The sequence below is a fragment of the Hypomesus transpacificus genome, chromosome 15 (assembly GCF_021917145.1).
Source record: "Hypomesus transpacificus isolate Combined female chromosome 15, fHypTra1, whole genome shotgun sequence".
Taxonomy (NCBI): Eukaryota; Metazoa; Chordata; class Actinopteri; order Osmeriformes; family Osmeridae; genus Hypomesus; species Hypomesus transpacificus.
The window spans coordinates 6098881-6112750 of NC_061074.1; the positions used below are offsets into that span (position 1 = coordinate 6098881).

The 13870-nt window shown below is 42.0% G+C and overlaps 3 protein-coding genes and 2 pseudogenes across 4 annotated transcripts; all 5 read left to right on the forward strand.

The window, feature by feature from the left end:
• Nucleotides 1-253: 253 nt before the first annotated feature.
• Nucleotides 254-13632, forward strand: LOC124478320 (claudin-4-like). Of its 2 annotated transcripts, none has more exons than XM_047036569.1 (2): nt 254-543; nt 12527-13632. In XM_047036569.1, the coding sequence occupies exon 2, from the start codon at nt 12553-12555 to the stop codon at nt 13186-13188; it is 636 nt and encodes a 211-aa protein (XP_046892525.1). In that variant the 5' UTR covers nt 254-543; nt 12527-12552; the 3' UTR covers nt 13189-13632. The 2 variants fall into 2 exon arrangements, with proteins under 2 accessions (XP_046892525.1, XP_046892526.1); XM_047036570.1 differs by having other exon boundaries at nt 254-504.
• On the forward strand, nt 1460-2687 carry LOC124478321 (annotated as a pseudogene).
• Nucleotides 3247-7647, forward strand: LOC124478323 (claudin-3-like). The gene is made up of 2 exons (XM_047036572.1): nt 3247-3800; nt 6489-7647. Exons 1-2 carry the CDS (start codon nt 3318-3320, stop codon nt 7248-7250), a joined length of 1245 nt encoding a protein of 414 aa, XP_046892528.1. The 5' UTR covers nt 3247-3317; the 3' UTR covers nt 7251-7647.
• Nucleotides 8797-9871, forward strand: cldne (claudin e). Its single transcript, XM_047036568.1, has one exon. The coding sequence runs from the start codon at nt 8895-8897 to the stop codon at nt 9525-9527; it is 633 nt and encodes a 210-aa protein (XP_046892524.1). The 5' UTR covers nt 8797-8894; the 3' UTR covers nt 9528-9871.
• On the forward strand, nt 11015-11708 carry LOC124478322 (annotated as a pseudogene).
• Nucleotides 13633-13870: the final 238 nt, after the last annotated feature.

The following is a 13870-nucleotide window of genomic DNA, read 5'->3' on the forward strand; positions in this document are numbered from 1 at the left end:
GCTTATCTGATATCCAGCACTAAGAGCAATCTCAGTGAGAAGGTGATATGCCCCAAACCATCTCTCCGCGAAGCCTTAATTGTGAAATTCCTCAGTGCTTGCCTGTGTGTGGAACTCAATCTCAAGTCTCAAGCCAGAGTACCTTTAATTAACTAGCTGAGTAAAACAGGGACTTTATTGTCCTAACAGCGGATTTGGCCCTAAAACAGTGCTTTCTTTCATGTGTGATTCAACCCTTATCTCTCTCTCTCTCTCTCTCTCTCTCTCTCTCTCTCTCTCTCCCATCCATTCAACCATGTGTGTGTGTGAAGGGGGGGGTCTGTCCAACTACTGCGATCACCTTGCTTTTTGTTTGTCGTTTCTGTAACGTCTTCTGTCTCCTCTAAACTGCACACCCCCGACCAGAGGACAAGCAAGACCCCCGCCAGAGCAAACACATCCTCCAGACGAAGAGTAAGGGACAGAAACAACCCTACCAAGGACTGCCATTCACCACACTGCAAGGTCAGCCCTACCAAGGACTGCCATTCACCACACTGCAAGGTCAGACTTACCTGTGTTTTTCCTTTTGCTTGCTTTCAAGGTGTCCCATTGTCAAAGAAAGCCTGTGTCTCAGCCCATAGCTGGAACAGCACTGAACAGCAGTGATGGCTCTGGTGGGAATCTGATGGGATGTCTCGTTCTGAATCAATTGATTAATACTTGGATGATAAGTATGGATGAAAACAACATTTTGTTGAAGTCTTTTTGGGGTAATGTGCATTCAGGCCTATAATTTAATTGCCAGAGGTTTCTGAGTTTCTTCTTTATTGCTGTTCAATTTTGGTCCTGGAATGGTTTTTCATCTATTGCATTACTGGTCAAAAATGTAATTTGCTCAGGTATTTTAAACATTTGTGTGCCTGTGAATGGGCATTTGAAATGGAAATCAGAAGTTCTGACTGTCAATTATGCTGTAATATTGTTGATGTTTGGATGTCATTACACACCTTCTCACTATATATATACAGTTAGTTAGATAGATGATAGATAGATAGATAAATAGATAGATAAATGAACAGACAGTGTAGATATATTTTACATTAAAGTGATAACAATTATTGTTTAATTCTTCAATAAGATTATTGATCTTAAAGACATTAAAGTATGTGATACAGTTTGAATATAGAAGCTACTGTAAGCAACTATTTGCCCATGTGTTATGCCCCTGTGCATGGATGGATGTATTTGTTTTGATGTATTGGCAGTTGATGAATGTATAGATACAATTTCCTTACAGATTGAGTTGAAATGAGAGAAAGTAAAGACATTTGACACTGCACTTTATAAGGTGTTGTTTCTTAGCAATATTTTAACACCAAATATTGGTTCCACCTACGACAAGATGAGACACAACACGTCCTGACAACACATGATCTGGGAGGGAGGGGGCTGTCATAGCAGCTATGGAATACTGCCAGGCCCTTCCGAAGACAGGAGAATATAAATACCTGTCCCAGATGTGTTGTCACTCTTATTCTTGGAGATCTCTCAAGCAAGACATAGCGGCTGATTTCTAAGGCGCATTTACTTTTGAACTTCCTTTTCCCGACTGCAGAAATATAAAGGAAATCAAGAAAATGACATCTGCTGGCTTTCAGATGCTGGGCACTTGCCTCGGCCTCATTGGATGGATTGCTGCCATCGTAATCTGTGTCCTGCCCCAGTGGAAGGTCACTGCCTTTATTGGAGATAATATTGTAACTGCCCAAACCACCTGGGAGGGCATCTGGATGAACTGAGTGGTCCAGAGCACTGGACAGATGCAGTGTAAGGTCTACGACTCCATGCTGGCTCTTCCCCAGGAACTCCAGGCTGCCCGTGCCCTCACCATCATCTCCATCATGGTTGGCATGGTTGGGATCTTCCTGGCCATGGTAGGGGGCAAGTGCACCAACTGTGTGGAAGATGAGAGAACCAAAGCCAAGATAGGCATGGTTTCAGGTGTGGTCTTTATCATTGCCGGTGTTCTGTGCCTCGTTCCTGTCTGCTGGACAGCCAATAGCATCATCAAGGACTTCTACAATCCCATGTTGACCAGTTCTCAGAAAATGGAGCTAGGCGCATCGCTATACATCGGTTGGGGGGCATCAGCTCTAATGATCCTGGGAGGGGGCCTCCTGTGCGCCAACTGCCCCAATAAAGATGACACCTACAATGCCAAGTACTCTGCTGCCAGATCTGCAGCTCCCAAAAATTTTGTTTGAGTTGGACAATTTCAGATTTCAAGGAGAAAAATCAAGAGACTGAAAAGGAATGTTTATTCTCAGTGTTAAGTATTAACTTCACTGTTACTCAAGGTTTTGGTTCAATGTATTTAGCTTGAGCTCTAGACAAACAGCACTTCAGGAATATGAAGCAGTTCCTTCTGATCGTTGAGGGGCTGACTAGCACCACACCCTGTTGAGCATGATTGGACTGCATTAGCTAACAATGCAGTATTCCAAATGCATGGATGCTGACAAACTATATACTAACTAATACTGAAATTGAATTAGGAATTGTGTCTTAATTTCTTTTATATTTACATCGATACACCTTACAAATTATGATTTTGTTGTGCTTCATGTTTTTTGTAAAAATGTGTAAAGGTTCATGGTGATAAAAATGTACTGTACATAAAGATACAAAATATTTGCAAAGGAGAATGAATTGTTTCTTGTTTTATTAACCTTTTCCATAATTTTTATCAAATCCAACCCAATGTTATTTGTATAGCTCCTTGTTACAGGCAACATAACGAGGGGCTTCACAGTTGCCAACAGATTAGCACCATTAACCAAATAATCTAAACATATCAATATTGTGGTGTATGTTAATCTAGTGGCATACCCTTAGCAATGTGTACTTGTGCACATAAAACAGTTAACTACACAGCCAACTTAAAATTCAAGAATAGGACATGCTGGTGAAACGCCCAGTCTCATAAACATGTGATTTGATCAGTGCCACCTTTATTAAAATGGCTACTTAATTTAAAGATTTCATATGCAAGTGTGGTAGATAAACGAGTGCATATTGCCAGTCTGTCTACGTTTTCGACCTTGAAGGTATTGTTTTACTGGTATGTCAGCTGTCTTGGAGGTCACTAGTTTGTACACTGTTTGTGTATAAACATACGTCTGGGACTGTAGAATACCTGCATATCCCAAGAAGTTTCAGTAACCCCACCTACAACAACACAGTCTATAAGTACTAGTCTACTTTGTCTCATTCATCTTTTGACTTTGGGACGAGAACCTTCGGAGCTAAGTTGAAGTGTGCTTTATCCGGACAAGATGGCTTCTCAGGGCATACAGATGATGGGCATGATTATGGCGTTACTTGGATGGCTCTTGGTCCTAGTAGTGTGTGCTCTGCCTATGTGGAGGGTTACGGCCTTCATTGGTGCCAATATCGTCACAGCTCAGAACATCTGGGAGGGCATGTGGATGAACTGTGTGGTCCAGAGCACAGGACAAATGCAGTGTAAGGTGTACGACTCCATGCTGGCTCTACCCCAGGACCTCCAGGCTGCCCGGGCCATGATCATCATCTCCATTATCACGGGTATCTTTGGTATATTTCTGTCTATTGCCGGTGGGAAGTGCACCAACTGCATTGAAGAGGAGAGCTCCAAGGCTAAGGCGTGTATTGCGTCTGGAGTCCTTTACATTGTGTGCGGTGTTCTCTGTCTCATCCCCGTGTCCTGGTCAGCCAACACCATCATCAGGGACTTCTACAACCCCCTGCTGATTGAGGCCCAGAGGAGGGAGCTGGGGGCAGCCCTCTATATTGGCTGGGGCGCTGCCACGCTGCTGTTATTGGGGGGAGGGCTTCTGTGTTGGAACTGCCCCCCGAAGGAGGATCACCGCTACCCAGCCAAGTTTGTCCCTATGAGGTCCACCTCCACACCCAGGGAATATGTCTGAGATGTCTGTCCACCTTAAAGGGTGCTGAAGGACACTAGACAACTCTCAGATAGCATTTATTATTTTGTAGAACAGATCTAAATCTATCTAAATGGTTTGTTGGTATACACTGTTAATATTTTACCTAAACAGTTAATTACTGTTCCTAGAGAATATTCAGTACGTACAGTATTTACTGCACATGTACCATACATAAGTACACTTATGTACACTGTATATTTAGATAGCATAGAATACAAGATTTTGGATTCTTTCATATGCTTTTCTTATTTCCGTTTCAAAAGTGCATGTTTTAGCAATTAAAGTGCAGTATTTATGGGCAAACACCTAAGCCATCTAAACATAATAATATAACTGCTACAACCTTCTGGTGAGGTTTTACCATATAGGGTTGAAAAACCTGTCAGTTCAGCAGTTTTCATTTGTTGCTGTATAAACGAATGTTCCGTGCAGGTGCCCACGTGCTTTGCTTGTTGTAGATGTTGACCTTTGGAGTGACTTTTGTTTTGTGGTGAAATTAGATATTCAGTTGCATGGTCTGCTTCGTGTGCATTACTGGTTATATTGTGAAAATGGGTATTACTTAAAAAATACTTTTGGTTAATTTGAAGTTTCTCCGGCCATTTCTGGAGGCCCAACGACGAAACAGGTCATACTGGCTGAATCCAGAACTTCCATAGAATTGGGTATATTTTCCCCCTCTGTCCCATCTCGTGTACATGATAGTGGTAGTCAGCAAATGCTATTATCTGTGCTTGCAAAAAAAACTTAGATATCCAAGCCAACAGCAACAAAAGTGTGGGGCAATTTCATAGGTTACGCTGCCAAACCCTAACTTAATTCCGTTTCAACTAAACTCATTCTATAGATTATTAAAATGTGAAAAAAGGTTTCTGTGAAAAGATTTATTGGCTAATATAACATTTGACATTTTGGGGGTAGTTACTTTTGGTTTATTGTCAGTGGTTTTATTGATGCACAATGTTTTTCACTAGATGTAGGTGTGTTTGGAGAGAAACTGGGCGGATCTGTTTTAGGCCATCTGCATGACAAAAAAGAAAGCCTTTCCTGAAGAGCCTTTCAATAGTCCATGACCAGGCATTAGTAATGAGAGAGGAAGCAGCTCAAATGTATTTTACTTACATTAGCGAAACAAAAATAATCTGACAAACATTATAACATTAATCCAGAACTCACCAGCATTAACACAAACAAAACATTTAAGAAACGTGCATTGCAAAAAACAATTATTACATAATATATTATTATGTAGCCTACAACACAACAGCATTCAATGAAGACACTGCTACATTAGTCCACAATGCAACAACAATAACCTACTAAATGGGTTAATGTTATTATGTTGTCAGCTTTTTGCCTCACTAACGTCATTGTATTGTGAACCTTCGGGCCTCCATAATTCATGCAATAAACTGTTATTATTATACTCCTATTAAAACCTTTTCTTGACTGTAACCCCCCTTACCAAGCCATGTTAGGAGGCAACTTGACGATCATCCAAACATGTATTAAAAGGGTTTCAACAATCAGGTCAGACTGGAATGATCCTGCTACCATTTTACTGTAATTACAAGTTGTCACTTAAACTCTAATAATAAACCAGCCATAATTCATTTAGGACCATGCTGCCTGAATAATCATTGTAACCGAGTGGATCGTAGTTGATTCTTCTTCATGACTGGAGGGTTGTCCTTTCTCGAAAGAGATCTCTTTAGAATGGACATCTCAAATACCGAAGGACTCCAAAACGGAAGGACAATTGCCACTAAAATGGATAATACAAGACCATGGGTAAATAAACAAATTGAACCATCTAAACAGTGTCACACATTAGTAAATACATGTTTTTATCCTCTTAATTTATTATTTAAATGTTCTACCCAGTATGTGAGCTCTAACTCACCTCATAGGTTAGATACTGTACAGCAATATTGTTAAAAACGTAAACAAGATCATTTGCCTTGAGACAGTATTTGACCTCTGTCATCACTCAGACTAAAGTCAATATTAACCTGTTGAACATACACATTGTGTGGAACACACCCAAGTTGTATTTTGTCCAGTCACATACAAAACTAAACTAAATAACTATTGTCATAGATTTGTTTTCTTCCAAAACATCACACCAAGTATACACCAGTTTATTTACACATTGTTGGTGTATAGCTTACTGTGTTGATCCTCATTCATAGCAGTGTTGATTTCACTGTCCTGAAACTCCTGAGAGTTGATATAAAGAGTAGGAGGTTCATAGCGTTTACAACAGGTTGCATGTGATAGAAAGCTTTTGTAAAGGCAAGCCATTTCGGGATGGGCACCCCTCTCCAGTCATCTGTCTTAGTTTCGTCTGACATCACATGGAATCTTGTTCAGCAGGAACAACTGACCTGGTGGCATGAAACATTCTTTCTCCTTGAGCAGTCTGCAGTAGTGAGGGTTGAGTCAGTGAGGTAGTGCAGAGCTCCAGAGACTCAGACCTAGACGGACTGACTTCTTCTCTTACCCGCTCAGAAGCAGCCTCTTGTCATGGGGAGGATTGGCAAGGAGGTGTCAGGCCAGGTGCTGTCCATCATCGGCTTTGTGGGGGTATGTGTGACCTGCGGCATCCCCATGTGGAGGGTAACCACTTACATAGGCGCCAACATTGTGACTGGGCAGATTATCTGGGACGGACTGTGGATGAATTGCGTCATGCAGTCCACAGGACAGATGCAGTGCAAGATGAACGAGTCTGTGATGAGGCTGACACAGGACTTGCAGACCGCTCGTGCCCTGGTCATAATCTCAGTCTTATTTTGCTTTATCGGCCTGGCCGTCACCTTTATTGGAGCCAAGTGCACCAGCTGCCTCGACAAAGACTCCTCCAAAGCTAAGGTGATGATCTTCGGAGGCATCTTACTGATAATCGGGGGAGTCCTTGTCCTCATTCCTGTCTGCTGGTCGGCAGCGACCACCATAACAGACTTTTCGAACCCTCTGACAATCGAGACCCAGAGAAGAGAACTCGGAGCCTCTATCTACATTGGTTGGGGTTCTGCAGCGCTTCTTTTTTTTGGAGGCATCATCCTCTGCACCTCCTGCCCACCTCAGCAGCCAATGTATGGGTACGGACCTACATACACTCAAGCTCCTATGTACCCTTACGCTGGGTCCATGATGAACCCAGGAAACTACGGCAAAGTATACGGCCCCCCACCCACATACTCTGGCGCACCGAGCTACATGCCCAGCAAACAGTATGCAGCGCCGGGACCATACTCTGCTGGAAGGTACCTCTGAAAAACTCAAAGGAACTTTAAAAAATGTTTGCCTTCATGTTTTAAACAACTGTTTTGCCTGACTTTGCCTCGCAGAGTGTAACCATTGCACCCCTTTATTTACACATGTACTTACATAGTAATTCAAGATCATCATTCTCGTAGATATGTACTTTTAGTGTGATTTTGGAAGAGTAAATCTGTGTACCATTGCTTTAAGATTGAGAAACAAACGATTTAGACATATACATAGCTATTGTAAAAAGTCAGTATTTCTGGTTGATATTGAATGGAATCTAAAACATCAACTTCTCTTTTGTAAATACAAATTATATACATAATATAAAACAATATATATTGTGAAGACTTGCTATATCTTTGTGTGATTAATGATTTACAATAAAAGAAGTACAAATTAAGATCCTTCTACAATGTGGTTATTTTAAGTTTCACAGGACTTAGTTACTGTTCTTAAAGAGTAAAAAAAAAAAAAGAACTCCATGTTCAATATTAATCCAACAAATCAATTTAGGTCTTGATTCTGATGATTGTTTACAAAGGGGTCTTTTGGATTATTTAGTGGTTAGTTTGAATATGAGGACAAAATTGTGATTTAGAAGTGCCCTTGGGGTAGCATTTGATCTTCACATGGAGGGGCTGTGTATTATAATTGGCCATGCTCATGTACGGTCCAGGAAGCCCAAAATGACAAATCAAATGAAGTTTTAGATTCAACCCTGAGTCTGACTGAGATTGACTCGGACAGTTCAGCTCAAACAGAAAAGGTACAGAGATTAAATGCTGCAGGATGTTCATAGTGCTGACCAGCTCCTGACTGGTACTGAACCATGCTGGACCTTGTTTATCTGTGAGTTATGTCAGTTGAGCCCTGTGGGCAGGGTGGTTAGGCTAATATATGCTGATATTGTGGTGTTGTCGAAACAATTAGCACAGATGTACGTATGGTAATCCAGCCAAAACATAGCCAAGACCACCATAGCTAGTCAAATATAAATTTCTAACTACGTTTACATTTCAAGCCATAGCTTGTAAATAGCTTTTAAACATATTTAAACATATTGTTGTTTCAAGCTATGAATAAACTTAACACAAGCAATGTAACTTAACCAACTTACAATTAGTATTTATACCTCAGCACTGTATATACATGTTGATCACAACTTCTACTGTGAATCTAAGAGATATACAGTAATAAACCATGCAAGGCAACTTCCGGTGATTGCCAACAAGATTTGTGATACGATGCAGATGGCTTATCTCAGTACCCTGAAACCAGACTCGGTAGACTGGTTTCCCCAGGCATAACAAACCGAACACTTGGTCATTGGACAAGCATTGTTTGACTAGGGCTGTAAACATTCTTTTTTTGGGCCTGGCATTCCTGAATGCCTGAAGATAGATGCACATCTCATCGAAACTGGTTGCCGTTCACATACGGATATACCAAAGCATCTGGTTAGACTGGAAAGCTGTCAATTGGTTTCAGGTCAGGGGGAACAAAGTTGACTCCACCCCTGAAAGGACCTATCTATATAATCACAGGAACCACAAGCTCATTGTCAACAATTCCAATCCAAGTGAGCTGACATACTCTTCAACCTCTGCCTATTTTTCGATCTACAAAAAGAGACAGAGAGACGTCAAAATGGTATCAATGGGAAGGCAAATGCTGGGCTTTGCCCTGTCTGTGGTCGGCTTTCTTGGAACAATCATTGTGTGCGCCCTCCCCATGTGGAAAGTCACAGCCTTCATCGGATCCAACATTGTGACTGCTCAGACCATCTGGGAAGGCCTATGGATGAACTGTGTGATTCAGAGTACCGGCCAGATGCAGTGCAAGATCTACGATTCTCTCCTGCAGCTGCCTCAGGACCTGCAGGCTGCCAGAGCTTTGGTGGTGATCTCCATTATCGCGTGTGTCTTCGGCATCCTTTTAGGCATTGCTGGGGGGAAATGCAGCAACTTTGTGGAGGATGAAGTGTCTAAGGCCAAAGTGGCCATCACCAGTGGCATCATCTTCATCTTGGCCGGTGTCCTCATCCTCATTCCAATTTGCTGGTCAACCAACACCATTATCCGGGACTTCTACAACCCCCTGCTGATCGATGCCCAGAGGAGAGAGCTGGGGGCTTCACTCTACATCGGCTGGGGCACAGCCGGACTTCTTATACTTGGAGGAGCCCTTCTCGCCAGCTCCTGTCCGCCCAAAGAGGACAAGCCCTACCCAGTGAAGTACTCACAGGCAAGATCCACAGCCACCAGCAGAGCCTATGTCTGAACTAAGGACTGGTTAGGAAACAATGTTCTATATTTGTGTGGTTTTTGGTACTGCCCCACCTCTTCATACCCTTTCCAGACATAGCAGAACATTGATTAAATAACTGCACTGAGATCTACTGTATTACGTACCTTGGAAGGATTGTCTCAAACATGGGATGCTGCTGAAGGAACTGAAAGGAATACTATTATTTACTTTAACTCACACCCAATGAATCTTTAAAATATTGTTAATTAAAAGTAAATTGTACCTTCAACATAATTGTTCAGATTGTAGGTTTTGTACAGTATGTCATTAAATGTTTTGTAAAGAGCTATTTTAATAAATATAAATCAATGATTTAAGTTTAAAAAAAAAAATCATTGTCTGGTAAACCTTCATTTTATCCTTTGTCTAAATGTCACTGAAGTAGTTTAGGTACAGTAAGCAGAACAGTGAATTTTCAGTTTTAGTGAAACTTGAATGCTCAACTGAAGAAAATTGAAAGGCAGAAAGTCTGTTTTAAATTCCCAGAATGCAGAGAAAACCTTCTGACCTTGGTATGAGACAGTTAAAGACAGTAGCCAATTACTGCATGGATATATAAAAGTCCTGAACCTGTCAGCCAAATACATGGAAACTAGAATTGGTTTAGTATGATATAAAAAATTAAACAATTAACTTTAATCAAATTTCTATTCCTTCTACATAGTCAACATGAAACTCAACTGACAACCTATACAGATTTCTCCAGCATCATCTGTGTAACAGAACCTAATTTGAGCTATCTTTATGCCTAATGAGGGAGGCCTTCACGCGATCGTTGTTCTCATATAATTTTGGGAACAACTCCCATATAATTTTGTGAATTGCACACTTCACTAGTGGTCAAGTCCCCACGCACCAGAGTAGATTCTCCTCAATCTCTACTTTCTCTCATCTGGTCCAATTAGAATGGTATGTACCCAAACCGGTTGGGGAGTGAAACATACCGTGACTTCGGTGACAGCATCTCTTGTGCTGGTTTGGACTAAGGTGTGTCTGTAAAGCAAGGTATCTGTTAAACAAACCAAATTCTTGGTTTAATTCTCAGAATCTGTTGGGTCCTGTGAGGGTTGGTTTAGACAATTTGACAAAGACAAAGAGGGGTTCTATATGCAAATAGATATGTTCACTTGCTGTTTTCTTGTTGTCCTGTTTACTTTTACATAAGAATACACCTTCTCCTTTGTTGGTGTTAACAAAGTTTCTGTAAGAGGATCGCCATCTCCAGTCAGGAGAAGAAAGGAAAACCCCACATTTATTGTTCTCAGTCACAAAGAACCTGGGCTGGTATTCTGTGTATAGAAAACCAGAACCCCCCACTCCTTTCAATTGTATTAATTAAATGGACATAACACCTAATCGGCTTCTGAAATGCCCTCAAATGACCAGGCAGAGGTTCCGTTCAGAATAGCCTCAATTGGATTGCAGATGCTGGGCAGTGTCCTGGGCTTGTTCAGCTGGATGGGGTGATACTCGGAATGCCCATGTGGAAGGTCACCGCTTTCATCGGCAACAACATTGTGACAGCTCAGACTATCTGGGAGGGCATCTGGATGAGCTGTGTGGTCCAGAGCACTGGACAGATGCAGTGTAAGGTCTACGACTCCATGCTGGCTCTGAGCTCTGACCTGCAGACTGCCCAATCTCTGGTGGTGGTATCCATTCTTACAGGCTTTGTCGGCCTTCTTATGGTATTTGTTAGCAGCATGTGCACCAACTTCATTGTGGAGGAGGCGGCAAAAACCAAGATTATGGTAGTGGCCCTTTTGGCACTTATTCGGTTTTTCACAATGTATAATTCATGTTTTGGTTGCCTCAATGTTTGGGGCTATCTCGTTGTTATGATCAGAGACCTATGCTCTTTTGTGAAGCTCTCTCTTGGAAGTCGCTTTGGATAAAAGCGTCTGCTAAATGCATAAATGTAAATGTGCAACCCAATGCGTATTGATGCCCAGCGCAGGGAACTTGGAGCCTCACTCTATATGGGCTGGGCGGCCGGGATCATGCTGGTTGTGGTTGGGGGCCTTCTCTGGGGCTCCTGCCCCCACAATGAAGACAAAGCACCTTCTGTGAAATACCTGCTGGCCAAGTCCTCAGGAGGACATTCTAAAAAGCTCTCTGGGCTCAGACTCAACCCCAACAAAGGCTTACATATGAGTTTAAATTACAGGTGAATGTCAGTGATGACAAATTCAAGGAAAGCAATCTGTTGCAGAAAGGATTTTGCTGCTGTGTCATTAAGATGTTTACCAATGACCTAGATTGATATTTGTATGTGTTTACCATTACCAAAAAATAGGGTGTTGTCCCAACTTGTTCATCAAAAACTGAGTTCAGAGACCTCACTTAGTCATTTTCATGTTTTTCACCAACCTGAACATGAGCAGGAAGTAAATGCTACCTTTATTGCCTAATGGTCCAAATCACATCATGTGATTAACAGTTTCTACTTTCATAGTTCTCAACTTTGCTACGTATTATTGCTTTTAAGTCTATGGAAGGCCAATCTCAAAACAGAGATTCAGGATATTTATCTAACACAAGCAATGCCCAAAATAAAGAGTCACTCTAGATTATATATGAAATACTGTTTTACAAAGGATTGAGTGCAACGGCCAATACAAGAGCTATACAGTATAATACAAGTATTTGCTCGAGTTGGACTCAAATAGTGCAAATGTAGGGGGCCCTCTAGTGGTTGACTATACTGACACACAGTCGTTCAGTGTGATGATCTCTCAACAGAAACTGTGAAAAAAAAATGGCAGACGTCAGAACGACATCAGCAATTTTGTGACGTTATCTGAGTGTTGCAGTTATGGGAAGAGCCACTTGCTTTCATGGAACTGACATAATGAATCATGAATCACCATGGTGTACAGAATGTTTTAGAACATTCATGTATAATGCTAATTATGGACATAAACCCTACTATTGTGAATGACACAATCTCCCTTCTTCTTATTGTACCCCAGGTTTCAGACTGTGGACATACCAACCTATGGCTCTCCAGGTGCTGGGCATTAGCCTGTCCATGATTGGATTAGCAGGGACAATACTGATCTGTGCCCTGCCCATGTGGAAGGTAACTGCATTCATAGGCCAACACCTGGTGGTCATGCAGGTCTTCTGGGAGGGCCTGTGGATGACATGTGTTTATGAGCACACGGGACAGATGCAGTGTAAGATCTACGACGCCTTGCTGGACCTGTCTCCTGACCTCCAGGCTGCCCGTGGCCTCATCTGCATCAGCCTGGTACTGGGTTGCCTGGCCTTCCTCATCTTCCTCCTGGGTGCCCGTTGTACCAACTGCCTGAGTCATCCCCGAGTGAAGGCTCGCGTGGTGCTGTCCTCAGGGCTCACCTTCTCCCTTGCTGGCCTCACCACCGTGGTGGCTGTGTCTTGGACGGCAAACTCCATCATCAGGGACTTCCACAACCCACGGGTCCCCGAGGTTCTGAAGAAGGAGCTGGGGGCAGCTATCTATGTGGGCTGGGTAACCTCTGGCCTTCTGTTCTGTGGAGGGGCGCTGTTAAGTACCAGCTGCCCCCCTGAGAGGGTCAGATACTCTTCTAGCGGATATACACGGGCCAAAACGCCAACTTCCAGTGGCTATGCCATCAAGAACTATGTGTGAAGAGAATTTGTCTGGAAGTGAACTGGAAAGACATGTGACTTGCGTGCTTGTTTGGCATCATATGTAATCTCACACATATTCCTTGATGCAGTTTATGTTGAATTAGCAGCGTGGCAAGTTCAGGTCATCAATAACACAAAGGTATTAAAGGTTTCATAAAAAACAAGGTTCTTTTTTACGATAAACATCTTCATTGTTTGTTATCCATGACCAAGGGTTTAGGAGGAGACATAACATTTAAGTCAACAGTATATTATTGCAGGCACTAATTTCACTGAGTTAACCACTTAATTAACTAATGTTTTTTGCCTGTGTTGAATCTGAATGCAATTAATTACAGATTGTGGTTTTGTCTAAAAGTACAGCCTGCTTTTAATGTGTTTTCATCTCTTCCAGTTATGATAGTAAACACTGTAGTCCAGTGGCAGTTCTAGACAAATTGTACTGGGGAGGGCCAAGGGGGGGGCCAGGGTTTAATCAAAGGGGCACATTAAAAAACGTAAACAAATGATATTTAAACATTAAATAATTTAAATTTTGCTTTACATTAAAATCATACAAACGGCTCTGGCTCTCCCTCTTCCAGCTCCTCAGCTCTCTCAATACCTTGATATGTTTCTCTAACTTTTTTTATTTACTGGGGCAAAAAAAGGCTGCAAAGTCCCTTCCTGGTTTCATAATG

What these genes read in the sequence shown, in the direction of transcription:
- LOC124478320 (XM_047036569.1), top strand. Translation starts at nt 12,553, where the DNA reads ATGGCTCTCCAGGTGCTGGGCATTAGCCTGTCCATGATTGGATTAGCA.
- LOC124478323 (XM_047036572.1), top strand. Translation starts at nt 3,318, where the DNA reads ATGGCTTCTCAGGGCATACAGATGATGGGCATGATTATGGCGTTACTT. An exon ending in CCCAGAGGAGGGAGCTGGGG is followed by an intron (nt 3,801 to 6,488) that starts GCAGCCCTCTAT and finishes GCTCAGAAGCAG; the next exon opens with CCTCTTGTCATGGGGAGGAT.
- cldne (XM_047036568.1), top strand. Translation starts at nt 8,895, where the DNA reads ATGGTATCAATGGGAAGGCAAATGCTGGGCTTTGCCCTGTCTGTGGTC.